This window comes from Myxine glutinosa, unplaced genomic scaffold (genome assembly GCF_964187855.1).
Source record: "Myxine glutinosa unplaced genomic scaffold, kmMyxGlut1.1 SCAFFOLD_2003, whole genome shotgun sequence".
In the NCBI taxonomy this organism is placed as follows: domain Eukaryota; kingdom Metazoa; phylum Chordata; class Myxini; order Myxiniformes; family Myxinidae; genus Myxine; species Myxine glutinosa.
The window spans coordinates 73,533-84,144 of record NW_027618098.1 but is presented as its reverse complement, the minus strand read 5'-3'; the positions used below and the strand labels follow the sequence as shown (position 1 = coordinate 84,144).

General features: G+C 44.8%; 2 protein-coding genes across 6 annotated transcripts in view; one reads left to right on the top strand and one right to left on the bottom strand.

Moving 5' to 3' along the window:
* Nucleotides 1-3,804: 3,804 nt before the first annotated feature.
* Nucleotides 3,805-10,612, bottom strand: part of LOC137439682 (cationic amino acid transporter 2) — a 77,906-nt gene continuing 71,098 nt past the window's right edge. For all 4 annotated transcript variants that reach the window (XM_078769295.1, XM_078769293.1, XM_078769292.1 and 1 more), the window contains exons 11-12: nt 7,922-8,030; nt 3,805-6,152 (exon numbers count right to left, since the gene is read on the bottom strand). In XM_078769295.1, the coding sequence (XP_078625421.1) occupies nt 6,034-6,152; nt 7,922-8,030 (228 nt within the window). In that variant the 3' untranslated portion in view covers nt 3,805-6,033. The remainder of the gene's footprint in view (nt 6,153-7,921; nt 8,031-10,612) is intronic.
* On the top strand, nt 3,954-9,224 carry LOC137439247 (uncharacterized). Of its 2 annotated transcripts, XM_078769296.1 has the most exons (3): nt 3,954-4,088; nt 4,275-4,865; nt 9,082-9,224. In XM_078769296.1, the coding sequence occupies exons 1-2, from the start codon at nt 4,049-4,051 to the stop codon at nt 4,859-4,861; spliced, it is 627 nt and encodes a 208-aa protein (XP_078625422.1). In that variant the 5' UTR covers nt 3,954-4,048; the 3' UTR covers nt 4,862-4,865; nt 9,082-9,224. The 2 variants fall into 2 exon arrangements, with proteins under 2 accessions (XP_078625422.1, XP_078625423.1); XM_078769297.1 differs by lacking the exon at nt 9,082-9,224 and having other exon boundaries at nt 4,275-5,164.

Genomic DNA, 10,612 nt, shown 5'->3' with positions numbered 1-10,612 from the left:
AAAAAAAGGTGAATCATTCACATTTATCATGATGCCACTGCACTGATCCTACGTTTAATTTCAACATGTACATGCAAACGTGATACAGGTCAACTGTTGAGATTACAAATTTATCTACAAGTAGAACGACACTATTCGAAGTCACAATGTCGACTGTTATGCCTCCGCCCAAATTATTACATCATTCTTCATACTTGTACCAAGTTTGATTTAAATCCCTTCAGCCATTCTCAAGTTATCACATTTTAACTTGACATGACCTCTGACCTTTGAGCTCTTGATTGCATAATCCAAACACTTCATCTTTGCATCATATATGCTTATACCAAGTTTGTCCAAAATCCCATCACTTGTTCACAAGTTCGCACGGCAACATAATTATTTACTTAACATGACCTCTGACCTTTGATCTATTGACCCCAAAATTTAGTCAGTTCGTGTTTACATCATTTATACATACCTGTACCAAGTTTGACTAAGTTCCCTTCAGCTGTTCTCAAGTTATCACAGTAACAAAATAATTGCAACTTAACATGACCTCTGATCTTTGACTTATTGACCCCAATATGTAGTCAGCTGATCTTTGCATCATAATACATACTTGTACCAACTTGTCAGAATCCCATCACTGGTTCACAAGTTATCGTGGTAACAGGATTTTTACCGAACATGACCTCTGACCTTGACCCCAAAATCTAAGAAGTTCATCTTTACCTCATTATACATAACTGCACCAATTTTGACTAAGATACCTTCAGCCGTTCTCAACTTATTGCGGTAACAAAAACCTATCACGGACGGAAGGGCAGCAGGACGGACAACCCGAAAACATAATTCCACGGTAGAGGCATAAATACATTGTTCTTATTCTCCTCTTCCCTTTATAAGCGTTGAGGGCCAACGGTACCCAGCTTCTGACCTGCCTTGACCATGGTACTCCCCCATTTCCCCCTGTCCTCAGTCATCTCTTTCCACTCTCTAACCACCATCACCTTATTGATATCCCTCCTAACACAATCTTCCCACCTCAACTGTGGTCTACCTCTTTTCCTATCCCTCAACCTATCTGACCTATCATCCCTCAACCTATCAACCTATGTGGTCCCTCAACCTATCTGGTCTCTTTGCTATTCTCTCTCCTCCATCCACATCTTGTCCAGCCCATCTCAGCCCACTTTTTACCAATCTCCCAGTCAAGCTAATCAATCTCCTCCGGAGGAGTATTCACCCTCTTCGCTCCCACATTCCTCCTGACCCAGTTGTTCTCGCAAACCCACAGCCTCTGTTGTTGTCTCTCTGTCAGTTCCACCGTTTTGAGACCATAAAGGTAGCCAAGCGTTATGCACGACATCAGAACCTTCCCTTTCAATCTCCATGAAACCTTTCTGTCTGCCATTACACCATCCTCCACGCATTCGCACCCACCTGAATCCTCCTCCGCACCTCTGCCTCTGACTTAACATCCCCGGTCACTGTTCCCCCCCCCCCCCCACCCCAGATACTCAAACCTATTTCCCTATCTACTTTCCTTCCCCTCCAATATTCTGATATTCATTTATTTTCTCTGCTGCCCAACCCACATCACCTCCATCTTCGTTCATTTTCAGCCTATGTTTCTCAAATTCCTCCTTCCACTCCCCCAGTACTTCCTGCATCTCCCACCCACTCTCCATCACATCAACCAGATAGTCTACCTACAATGTCCTCCCTAGAATATATTTCATGTTTACCTTCCTGTTTATCAGTTCCATCACCATGATAAACAGGATTGGGCAGAGAGAGTTTCCCTGCTTCAAACCGATGTTCACAAACCACAACTCTTCCCTTCGTTCCATTGTATATCCCTTACCAACCAAACTTCTATTTCCGGCGCTCCCATCCATCTCAGTGCCGCCATCACCATCTCCCTCTCAGGACAGTGTTGTACTCCTTCTCCAGATCCAGAAATCACAATGCCATTTCACCTTGTGCCTCCAACCTCTTCTCCATCAGCTGTCTCAGTATGAACAACCCATCCATTGTCCACCTTATCCCCTTTCTAAACCCCTGCTTCTCTTTGCCAATCTCTTTCTCCACACTCTTCCGTATCCCCCCTTCGAGAATCCTCTCCAGCACATTTATGACATGACTAAGGAGTGTAATGCCCCAGTACTTCCCCGGATCTTGAACATCTCCCTTCCTCTTCCCTACCTGCACAATTAACCCCCCCCCCCCCTCCTTCGCATCCTTGTCCTCATTCCCGTCATGAGCGAATTTATAGATCATCTTCTTCCCCCCTCATCCGCTTCCAACTTGTTGTACAGCTCTTCCATATTCTTCAGTACGTTATCCACGGCTCTCCTTCCTGCCTTCTTATTTTGCCCATACAAATACAACCCTGCATCCAGTTGTCCTCTATCCTTGAATTTCTCTATCCTCTTCCAAACTTCCTTCACTACCTCCTCCATCCACCATACCCAATTCCTGTCCCAAATTTATGATGTACCCTTCCCGGGTGTCCTTCCACAATTCAACACTGACCAGACTCGCTGGTGTAATGGTTGGAGTGTCTGATCCGAGGAAGGAGGTTAGCGGTTCAAACTCTGACCAAGTAATACCAAAGATGTAAAAATGGTAAGTGCTGGTTCCTTGCTCGACACTCGGCATTTAAAAGAATAGAGAACGGACAATCCCCATCGGTTGGCATCCATGGGGAGGAAGAAATTCCTCCTGAGGAAAATGCCCCTCTGAGTGTGGTGAGAAAGGCGGCGCCATTTTTGTAGCTCAGTCCATGTTTATGGCCCATAATCTGACATAACACACCACTTGCTTCCGTATCACCAGCCATGCCACAACTATCCATCCCTCCCATCTTTCCACTCTGACCACCTGCTGGCCGATTTCTTCCGATATTCTCACTCCAGGACTCTCTCCATCCTCTCCAGTGTGCAACAGCTTGGATCCTCCTACCAACCTCTTTCTCTGCATCATATACACCACCATAACCCCGCTCCCCCTATTGATCCCTCATTCAAACGAACTATCCAGACCACACTTCTGAATCACTGCCCGTCTGGAATAGCTATGTACCATCTTTATTAGTTTGGGAAGTTCAGGTCAATCAGCAGCACTACCCAGGCTGACCTGCTGGACCTACTACACTAACCTGCTGTCACCATCCTGTGTTATGTTCTAGACACCACAGCCACACGAGCTTGGTGCAGGCTTCTCTGGAAGTGTCGCAACCCTTCCTGGCAGCACAGTGGAAAGCTGTGCTCCTGTTGGAAGCACTCAAGCTGTTAAACACCTCTTATCTTATGACCACGAGAGCTGTTCACAGCAAACCTCCCACCTTAAAATAGCTCAAGCTTTTCATGCCATTGGCAATGGGGCTCAGAGCCCCAGAGAACATGGTGGCATTCACCAGCAGGTAGAGTGAGACAAACAGGTTCACCCCTTCTCTTAATTTTCGATCCTTCATATCTGTCCTATGTTTTTTGAAAGGGAACAAAGCCTTGTGGAATACACAAGGCATCAGTCTAGGCACGAGTAATCTGGCAAGGAGCTTCCAGCAAGCCGAGAGCAGCAGGTAGACGAAGAGCTTCGGGCGAGTGAGACCAACAGGCGGACAAGGCAGGAGATAGAGTGAGACTAGCGAGCAGGTAGTTCACCACTTCTCTTAATTTTTATCCTTCGTATATGTCCTATGTTTTCTGAAACGGAACAATGCCCCACGGGACCTGCAAAGGGGAGTGGGGGGAGGGTTTGGGGGGGGGGGGGGGGGTGAGTTCCAATTATACCAAAACTGGCACAAATACACTTAAGTGGAAAAAATGGATACTTTATTTTGCAAAACAAATGAATAGCAATTACATTTGCAAACAACATCTGCACATTCTTCTTATGTCTATTGCCAGTGTCTATTCAGAGCCTTGGGAAATGGGGGCCTTGGGGGAAATGCTCAGAGTCCTGCGGTATTGGCATACGGAGGAGGGAATGGCTCTGCAGCCATGGAAACCCTTCTCGACCATGTAGTGGAGTATTGGCTGATAAAGTCACTCCCTGCTTAATGAGTGACTGTCCACAAGCTACACTCCACACAACGACAGGTAAAGTTATCACAAGACCAAAAATGCACCACTGATAAAGCTGTCTGCTACCTTGCAATTTTGCAGAAAGGAAGGGGCAAGCTTCTAGCTAAGAAACAACATTTGTAAAACTCAGAAAAATTCAACATCCCTGAAAAAAAAAAAAAAACAGTTTTCAATGACTCATTTTTGTTTTTCTTTTTGTAGCTGAGACAACAAATGATGGTCCAGCTCCACCACAAACATCAGGTCTAGCTGGAGGGATGACTGCTTTTGGAATGGTGCTCTGCTCAATTATTATTGTGGCAACGTTAGCCTTTGTGCTGCATGCCCGCCTTCGGCATCCCATCACCATGGCGCCAGTTTCTGTAGCAATGCAGGAAGTGAACCAGAGTCAAAGGCACCTGGTCCCACCTTCCTTCGGCTATGCTCTTGCTCAGGAGCAGCTGCGACGACTCCGCCGTGAAGGTCGAGATGCAGGAACAACAACGTACATGGTGTTGAGACATTCGGTTGGAGAGCAAGCAGTGTGGGCATTCGATGGCCTTCTCCCAATGGAACCGTTGCAGGCGGAACGCGAGCTGCCTTCGGCATATGGCACGCAACGTAGGGCAACTTGGAGTGGGCCAAGGCAGATGAGGCCATCTTCTGAAGTCCGTTTCCAGCAACAGGGAAAGATACATTGTGTGGAAGAACACAGTACCGAATCAAGCTCACCCACAGAGGACCGGAATATGCAGAGCCTTGGGAAATGGGGGCCTTGGGGGAAGGTCTGTGCCACAAACTCTCGCTGATGAGGTCTGTGCCACAAACTCTGTACTTGTGACAGTGAGTGATAAAATGTAACAAACTACAAGACACGCACAGTAGAATCAACAAGCATAACAAAATATTACAACAATGTTCTAGAAAACATGCGAGAATCCACTGGTGTGATGGGCCTCACAATTTTGTCTTATTGTCCTTGAATAACACAAATGCTAAATAAATTGTTGCATTTTTCCAAACCACATGGTTCAAGGTTGGAAAAGTGAAAAAAGGCACATAAGAGCCAGTGACGAGAGAACAAAATGAAAATAAAAAAACAGAACCATTAATGGCCAAATGCATCATATAAACAAACACCAGACTTTCAAGTTACCCACTTTGGGTTTTTTTGTTTTCAATAATACCCTGTAAAATTTTTTTTCTGGTCCGACTCAAACAAGGTTAACATAAGAAAGCTTAGTACGGTTGGAGCATTTCATTTTGTGCAACACAATCTGAAGTTAGACTCAGAAGCTTTATAAATATCATTGGAGTGGCATTGCAGGAGGGAGAATGGGGGAGGCAGCTGGAGCTCCATCGTGACACATGAAGATTAAGGCAAGACGTCACAAGACAAGGCCAAGGGTTGGATATGGAGAAACTTCACCATGAAAACTGCTGCCATTTTGTAACAGAAGTGTAAACTATAAAATACAGTTTGATGCAAATGTCGCAATGGGTATGCCTACACCCACATTAGATGTCAACTGACTGTTTCTTTGATCTCAATATATATATATATATATAGACAGAGACAGAGACAGAGACAGAGACAGAGACAGAGACAGAGAGAGAGAGAGAGAGAGAGAGAGAGAGAGAGAGAGAGAGAGAGAGAGAGAGAGAGAGAGAAGAAACAGGTAAAATAAAACGGGAAATGATTTTCAAAGGACAAATTACCTTTGAGCTGTTGAACCCAAAATCGAATGAGTTAATATTTGCTAAATTTGGTTGAAATGCATTCTGTGGTTCATAAGTTATTGTGGTAACAGATTCAATGAAAGGTCAATCACATGACCTTTGACATTTGAACTCAAAATCGAATGAGTTCATCGAGGTATTACATTACATACTTTTGCCAAGTTTGGTTGGAATTCCTTCCGTAGTTCACAAGTTATCATGGCAACTGCCTCCAAGTTATCTATTCTGTCTGCGATTCTTTTTATTGATCCAGTGCAAGGAGATCCGTCCCAGTCTCTTCATCATGTGGTAAATCAGCCTTTGAACTGGTACTCCTCTCGCTGCTATGTAACATTCCATAGAAGAAGTAAATTGTAAAGCCTGCAAGACAGCATCATGAGTGTGGTTACATACATTTTTAGACCATGAACCAACAACCGGCACAAGTGACTATACACAGGTGGCAATCCTGTGCTACCATATAACCTGCCTAGATCCAAATAACACAAAAACTAAGCAAAATTATTCAGCACATACCCCATTTTAAAATAATATTGTATGGACGGCAACCTCTGGAGAGGATGCCAACACACCAGGGTTATCTTCACGCGCAATTGGGGCAGAGACTGCGAAAGACGGCCAAACTCAAACCTCTCGAGCAGATGCTGAGTGGTTGTTGCCAGCTTGTGATGCAGAGGGGGCTAATCCCACACCGATTACAAAACAGGATTGCAAAATATTTAAACCTTCAGGCATCCGAAACGAACCCGACAAAATGGTGGCGACATTCGGCAAGACGTTCCTTAAGAAATAAATATTTACAGGACACAATATGCAAAACAATGCAGACAAGATGAAAGCGGACATAAATAAAAACCAATCTACCCACCTTCTTATTCTTCTTAATTTGAATGCGGCACAAGGCTGAGAGGTAGCATTATTGGCCAAGGGCACTGCAGTGCCACTGATGCAATGCCCTTTGCTGGTTAGGGCAGGAATTAGAAATTTGGCCATGGTGCAATCGATAGCTCGCCTACTCTTCGTGAAAGACACCATGGGATCTTTAATATCCACTAACAAATGCTGGCAGACGGGACACCCGTTTAACGTCCATCCGTGGGACAGAAAGAACAGTCATTGATGAATCGCCCTGCTTGTGAAAAACCAGGACAGTTTATAGCTGGGTCTGGATACAAACCCAGGCTAGACAGCATAGACGCAAGGGTGAAATAGGCCATCCTTATACCTCTAGGCCATCCTGTCATCCATCTACCCACCTATCCAACCACTTCCCCCTGTTTGACGCCACGCTCAACACCATTCCAACTAGGAAGGCTGGAGCAGGGCTTTATATGCCGACTGGGGCACAAAACGGTCCCAGCCTCTGCCAGAGTCCTGTGGCTGTCACAGCCTCTGCCAGAGTCCTATGGCTGTCCCAGCCTCTGCCAGAGTCCTGTGGCTGTCCCACTTGTCCCAGCCTCTGCCAGAGTCCTATGGCTGTCCCAGCCTCTGTCAGAGTCCTGTGGCTGTCCCAGTGTCCCAGCCTCTGCCAGAGTCCTGTGGCTGTCCCAGCCTCTGCCAGAGTCCTGTGGCTGTCCCAGCCTCTGCCAGAGTCCTGTGGCTGTCCCACGTCCCAGCCTCTGCCAGAGTCCTGTGGCTGTCCCAGCCTCTGCCAGAGTCCTGTGGCTGTCCCAGCCTCTGCCAGAGTTTTACAGAAGTTTGAGTCCCGACCCAGCTACAAACTGTTATCCACAGGCAGGGCGATTCATCAATGTGTGTTCCGTCTCTCAGATGGACGTTAAATGGGCGTCCGATCTGCTGGCATTAGTTGGTGGAAGTTAAAGATCCCACGGTATTCTTCGTGAACAGTAGACGAGCTACACCGGCACCATGAACAAATTCCAAATTCCTGATATAACCAGAGGGCATTGTATCAATGGCACACTGGCACAGCCTCACCCTCAGCTAATAATGCCACATACGAACGAAGAAGAAGATTCATTTAACATTCACAGTTAAGAAGTTTTAAAGTTTGAAAGGTATACAAACATACACGGCGTCTATAATGTAAATCGAACTATTCCCCGTTTCCCACAAAAAAATGGAACTAAAGCACCTCAAACATCCTTCAAGTTGTGAAGTGCTCATACCTATAAGCATCCACACAGAAAAATGAATCCACGTCTCCAAGCTCAGAATGACCATCAGGTAGGTGTTAACAAAAATGCTCAGCACGGGAAACAGAGGTACAAGGGGTACCTGGAAACGCAAGAGGAAGGATCGAGAGAAGGGTTGGTCATGTGTTTACTTTGAGTGGAAAAGTTCAGATTTAAAAACAATAAGCAATCCTAAGCTTAGAAATGAGACAAAGTTTTTGTCAAAAGTTGTCTTCAAAGTGAAGTAAATGGCTGAAAAGTTGTCAAGCATTCAATTACAGTTCATTTTCAATTTGCATTTCTTCATTACAATTCATCAGCGTCAGTGCATGCTTGAAATGTGCCGACAATAAGTTGATTAAATGCAACCGCACACTCCACAATCAGTGCACACTCGGAAGTGCGAATCAATCCTTAATCAAGTTGGCCGAAAATCATGGTTCCACCTTCCCCATAATAAAATTGCTCAACGTTTTCTCACAAACTCGAAATCCTCTTATTCCCTTTCCTAAATTGAGGATGTTGTTATCCCACTGCTCTTTCATTTCCTACCAACCCACCGATGTCTGTTCTTGTAGATTTGATCTTCCTCGTTTCTCGATATCATGACCTTCCATGGACCTCAATATCATCCATATCATCAAACATGTGATTGTTGCGATTACATCGAGCTTGGTCGTCTTCTCAAATCAGCGTCCTGGTCATGGACGCTTCAAACCCCTTTCTCCCTGTGCAATGTGATTGCAAAATATGCAATAAAGAATACCTCTAAGTTCATGTTGGACTACGATTTGAGACCAGGTAAACCTGAAGGAAACTTCCATAACAATTTTATGGAAAGGGCGAACACCATCTACAACATAAACCTTTAAAAAATTCATCATTATATTGGACCTGGCCTTTACGTCGAGTCACAACGTGTCAGTTCAGGAAGCAAAACCTTTTGGCCCAGGTTGAAAAGTCCTTAAGTTCAGAGTTCCAGTATAAGTTTGGGTCCAGAGGAAAGGAAAACAAATATATATACAGGGTGATAGAAAAGTAACTCCCTATTTTAAAATATTTAGAATTTATTTATTTATTGTAATATTTTTCTCAAATTTTTAGTGTTTGTTCCTTAATGTATGAGAATTTAATCTGTGTTGGTTTTTTTTCAGATTATTTTTTGTTTGAAATTCGGAAGCCCTACAAACATGGCTGGACGTCTTACCCTGCAGGAGCATGCCCAGCTAGTGGTATGAAGATTCTGGTGGCGAATTCTGGTGCCCATATCGAATTTTAAATAAAACTTCATGCTATACGCTTTCTTCTTATATCCATTTCTTGTAAAAATTATAGTTAAGAAATAAATTACAAGTATTTTAAAATAGGGAGTTACTTTTCAGACGTTTTAGTTATGCCTTCAAAGTGTAGTTGCTATGTGCGAATCGTTTGGAGAGACAGAGGAGATGACAAATGGAACGAGAAATAACCAGAAAATTCCAACATGCAAGATTACTGACAGGTTGATGCATTCAAGTGGAAATACTCGTTCGGTACAATGTGCATAACGACAAAGAAGGAAAAAGGCAGGAAATGTTATTTTTTATAAACACGGTGGGGTTTAATCATGCAAGGTATACACCTTGATGCCAGGTTACATGGGAGACTGGACTTTCAACTGGACCAGACGGCATCAGCCCACGGGTCCTAAAATCCTGCTCTGCCGCTCTATCTCACCCTCTCTCTGTTCTTTTCACCCTATCTTTTGCTCAAGGTCATCTGCCAGCATCCTGGAAATCAGCTAACATTACCGCTTTACACAAAAAAGGTGCAAAAACAGATCCTTGCAACTACAGACCAATCAGCCTGCTCCCAATTATCAGCAAAGTCATGGAATCCATCATTGCTTCGGATATGAAATCTTTCCTCTTCTCCAATGGCTTGATCTCTGATCATCAATTTGGTTTCAGACCAGGTCACTCTACTCTGGACATGCTGCTTCTGCTGTCTCAACAATGGATGGAGGTCCTGAATGCCAAACAGGAAATCAGAGCTGTCTCCCTTGACATATCAAGGGCCTTTGATACGGTCTGGCACCCAGCTCTGCTCACCAAACTCTCCTCCTATGGTATCCATGGAAATCTCCATGCATGGCTTGCGGACTTCCTCTCTGGTCGTAGTCAACGTGTGGCCCTGAATGGATTTCTCTCATCTCCCCTTCCTGTTCAGGCTGGAGTTCCCCAAGGAAGTGTGCTGGGCCCTGTGCTTTTTCTGGTCTTTATCAATGATCTCTCTGACTCTCTGGAAAATCCTCTCTATCTCTTTGCTGATGACTCCACTCTCTGCCGCTCCATTCCTCTTCCCTCAGATAGGCAGTCTGCAGCCTCCTCACTCTCTGAAGACCTGGACAAAATCACAGACTGGTCAAACAAGTGGAACATGTCTTTCAATCCTGCCAAATCTCACTCTCTTACTATGTCTCTCCGAAAAGATCGACTGGACAACCCTCCCATCTACTTTCTCAACAATCCTCTCCAAGAAGTTCTGTCACTCAAGCTTTTGGGTCTCACTATCTGCCATGATCTTTCTTGGGAAAACCACATTTCCAAGCTGGCCTCCAAAGCCAGTCGCCGACTGGGCATCCTCCGTCGTGCGAAGTCCTTCCTCGGCACACCTGAGCTCCTCACCACATACAAGGCTTTCATC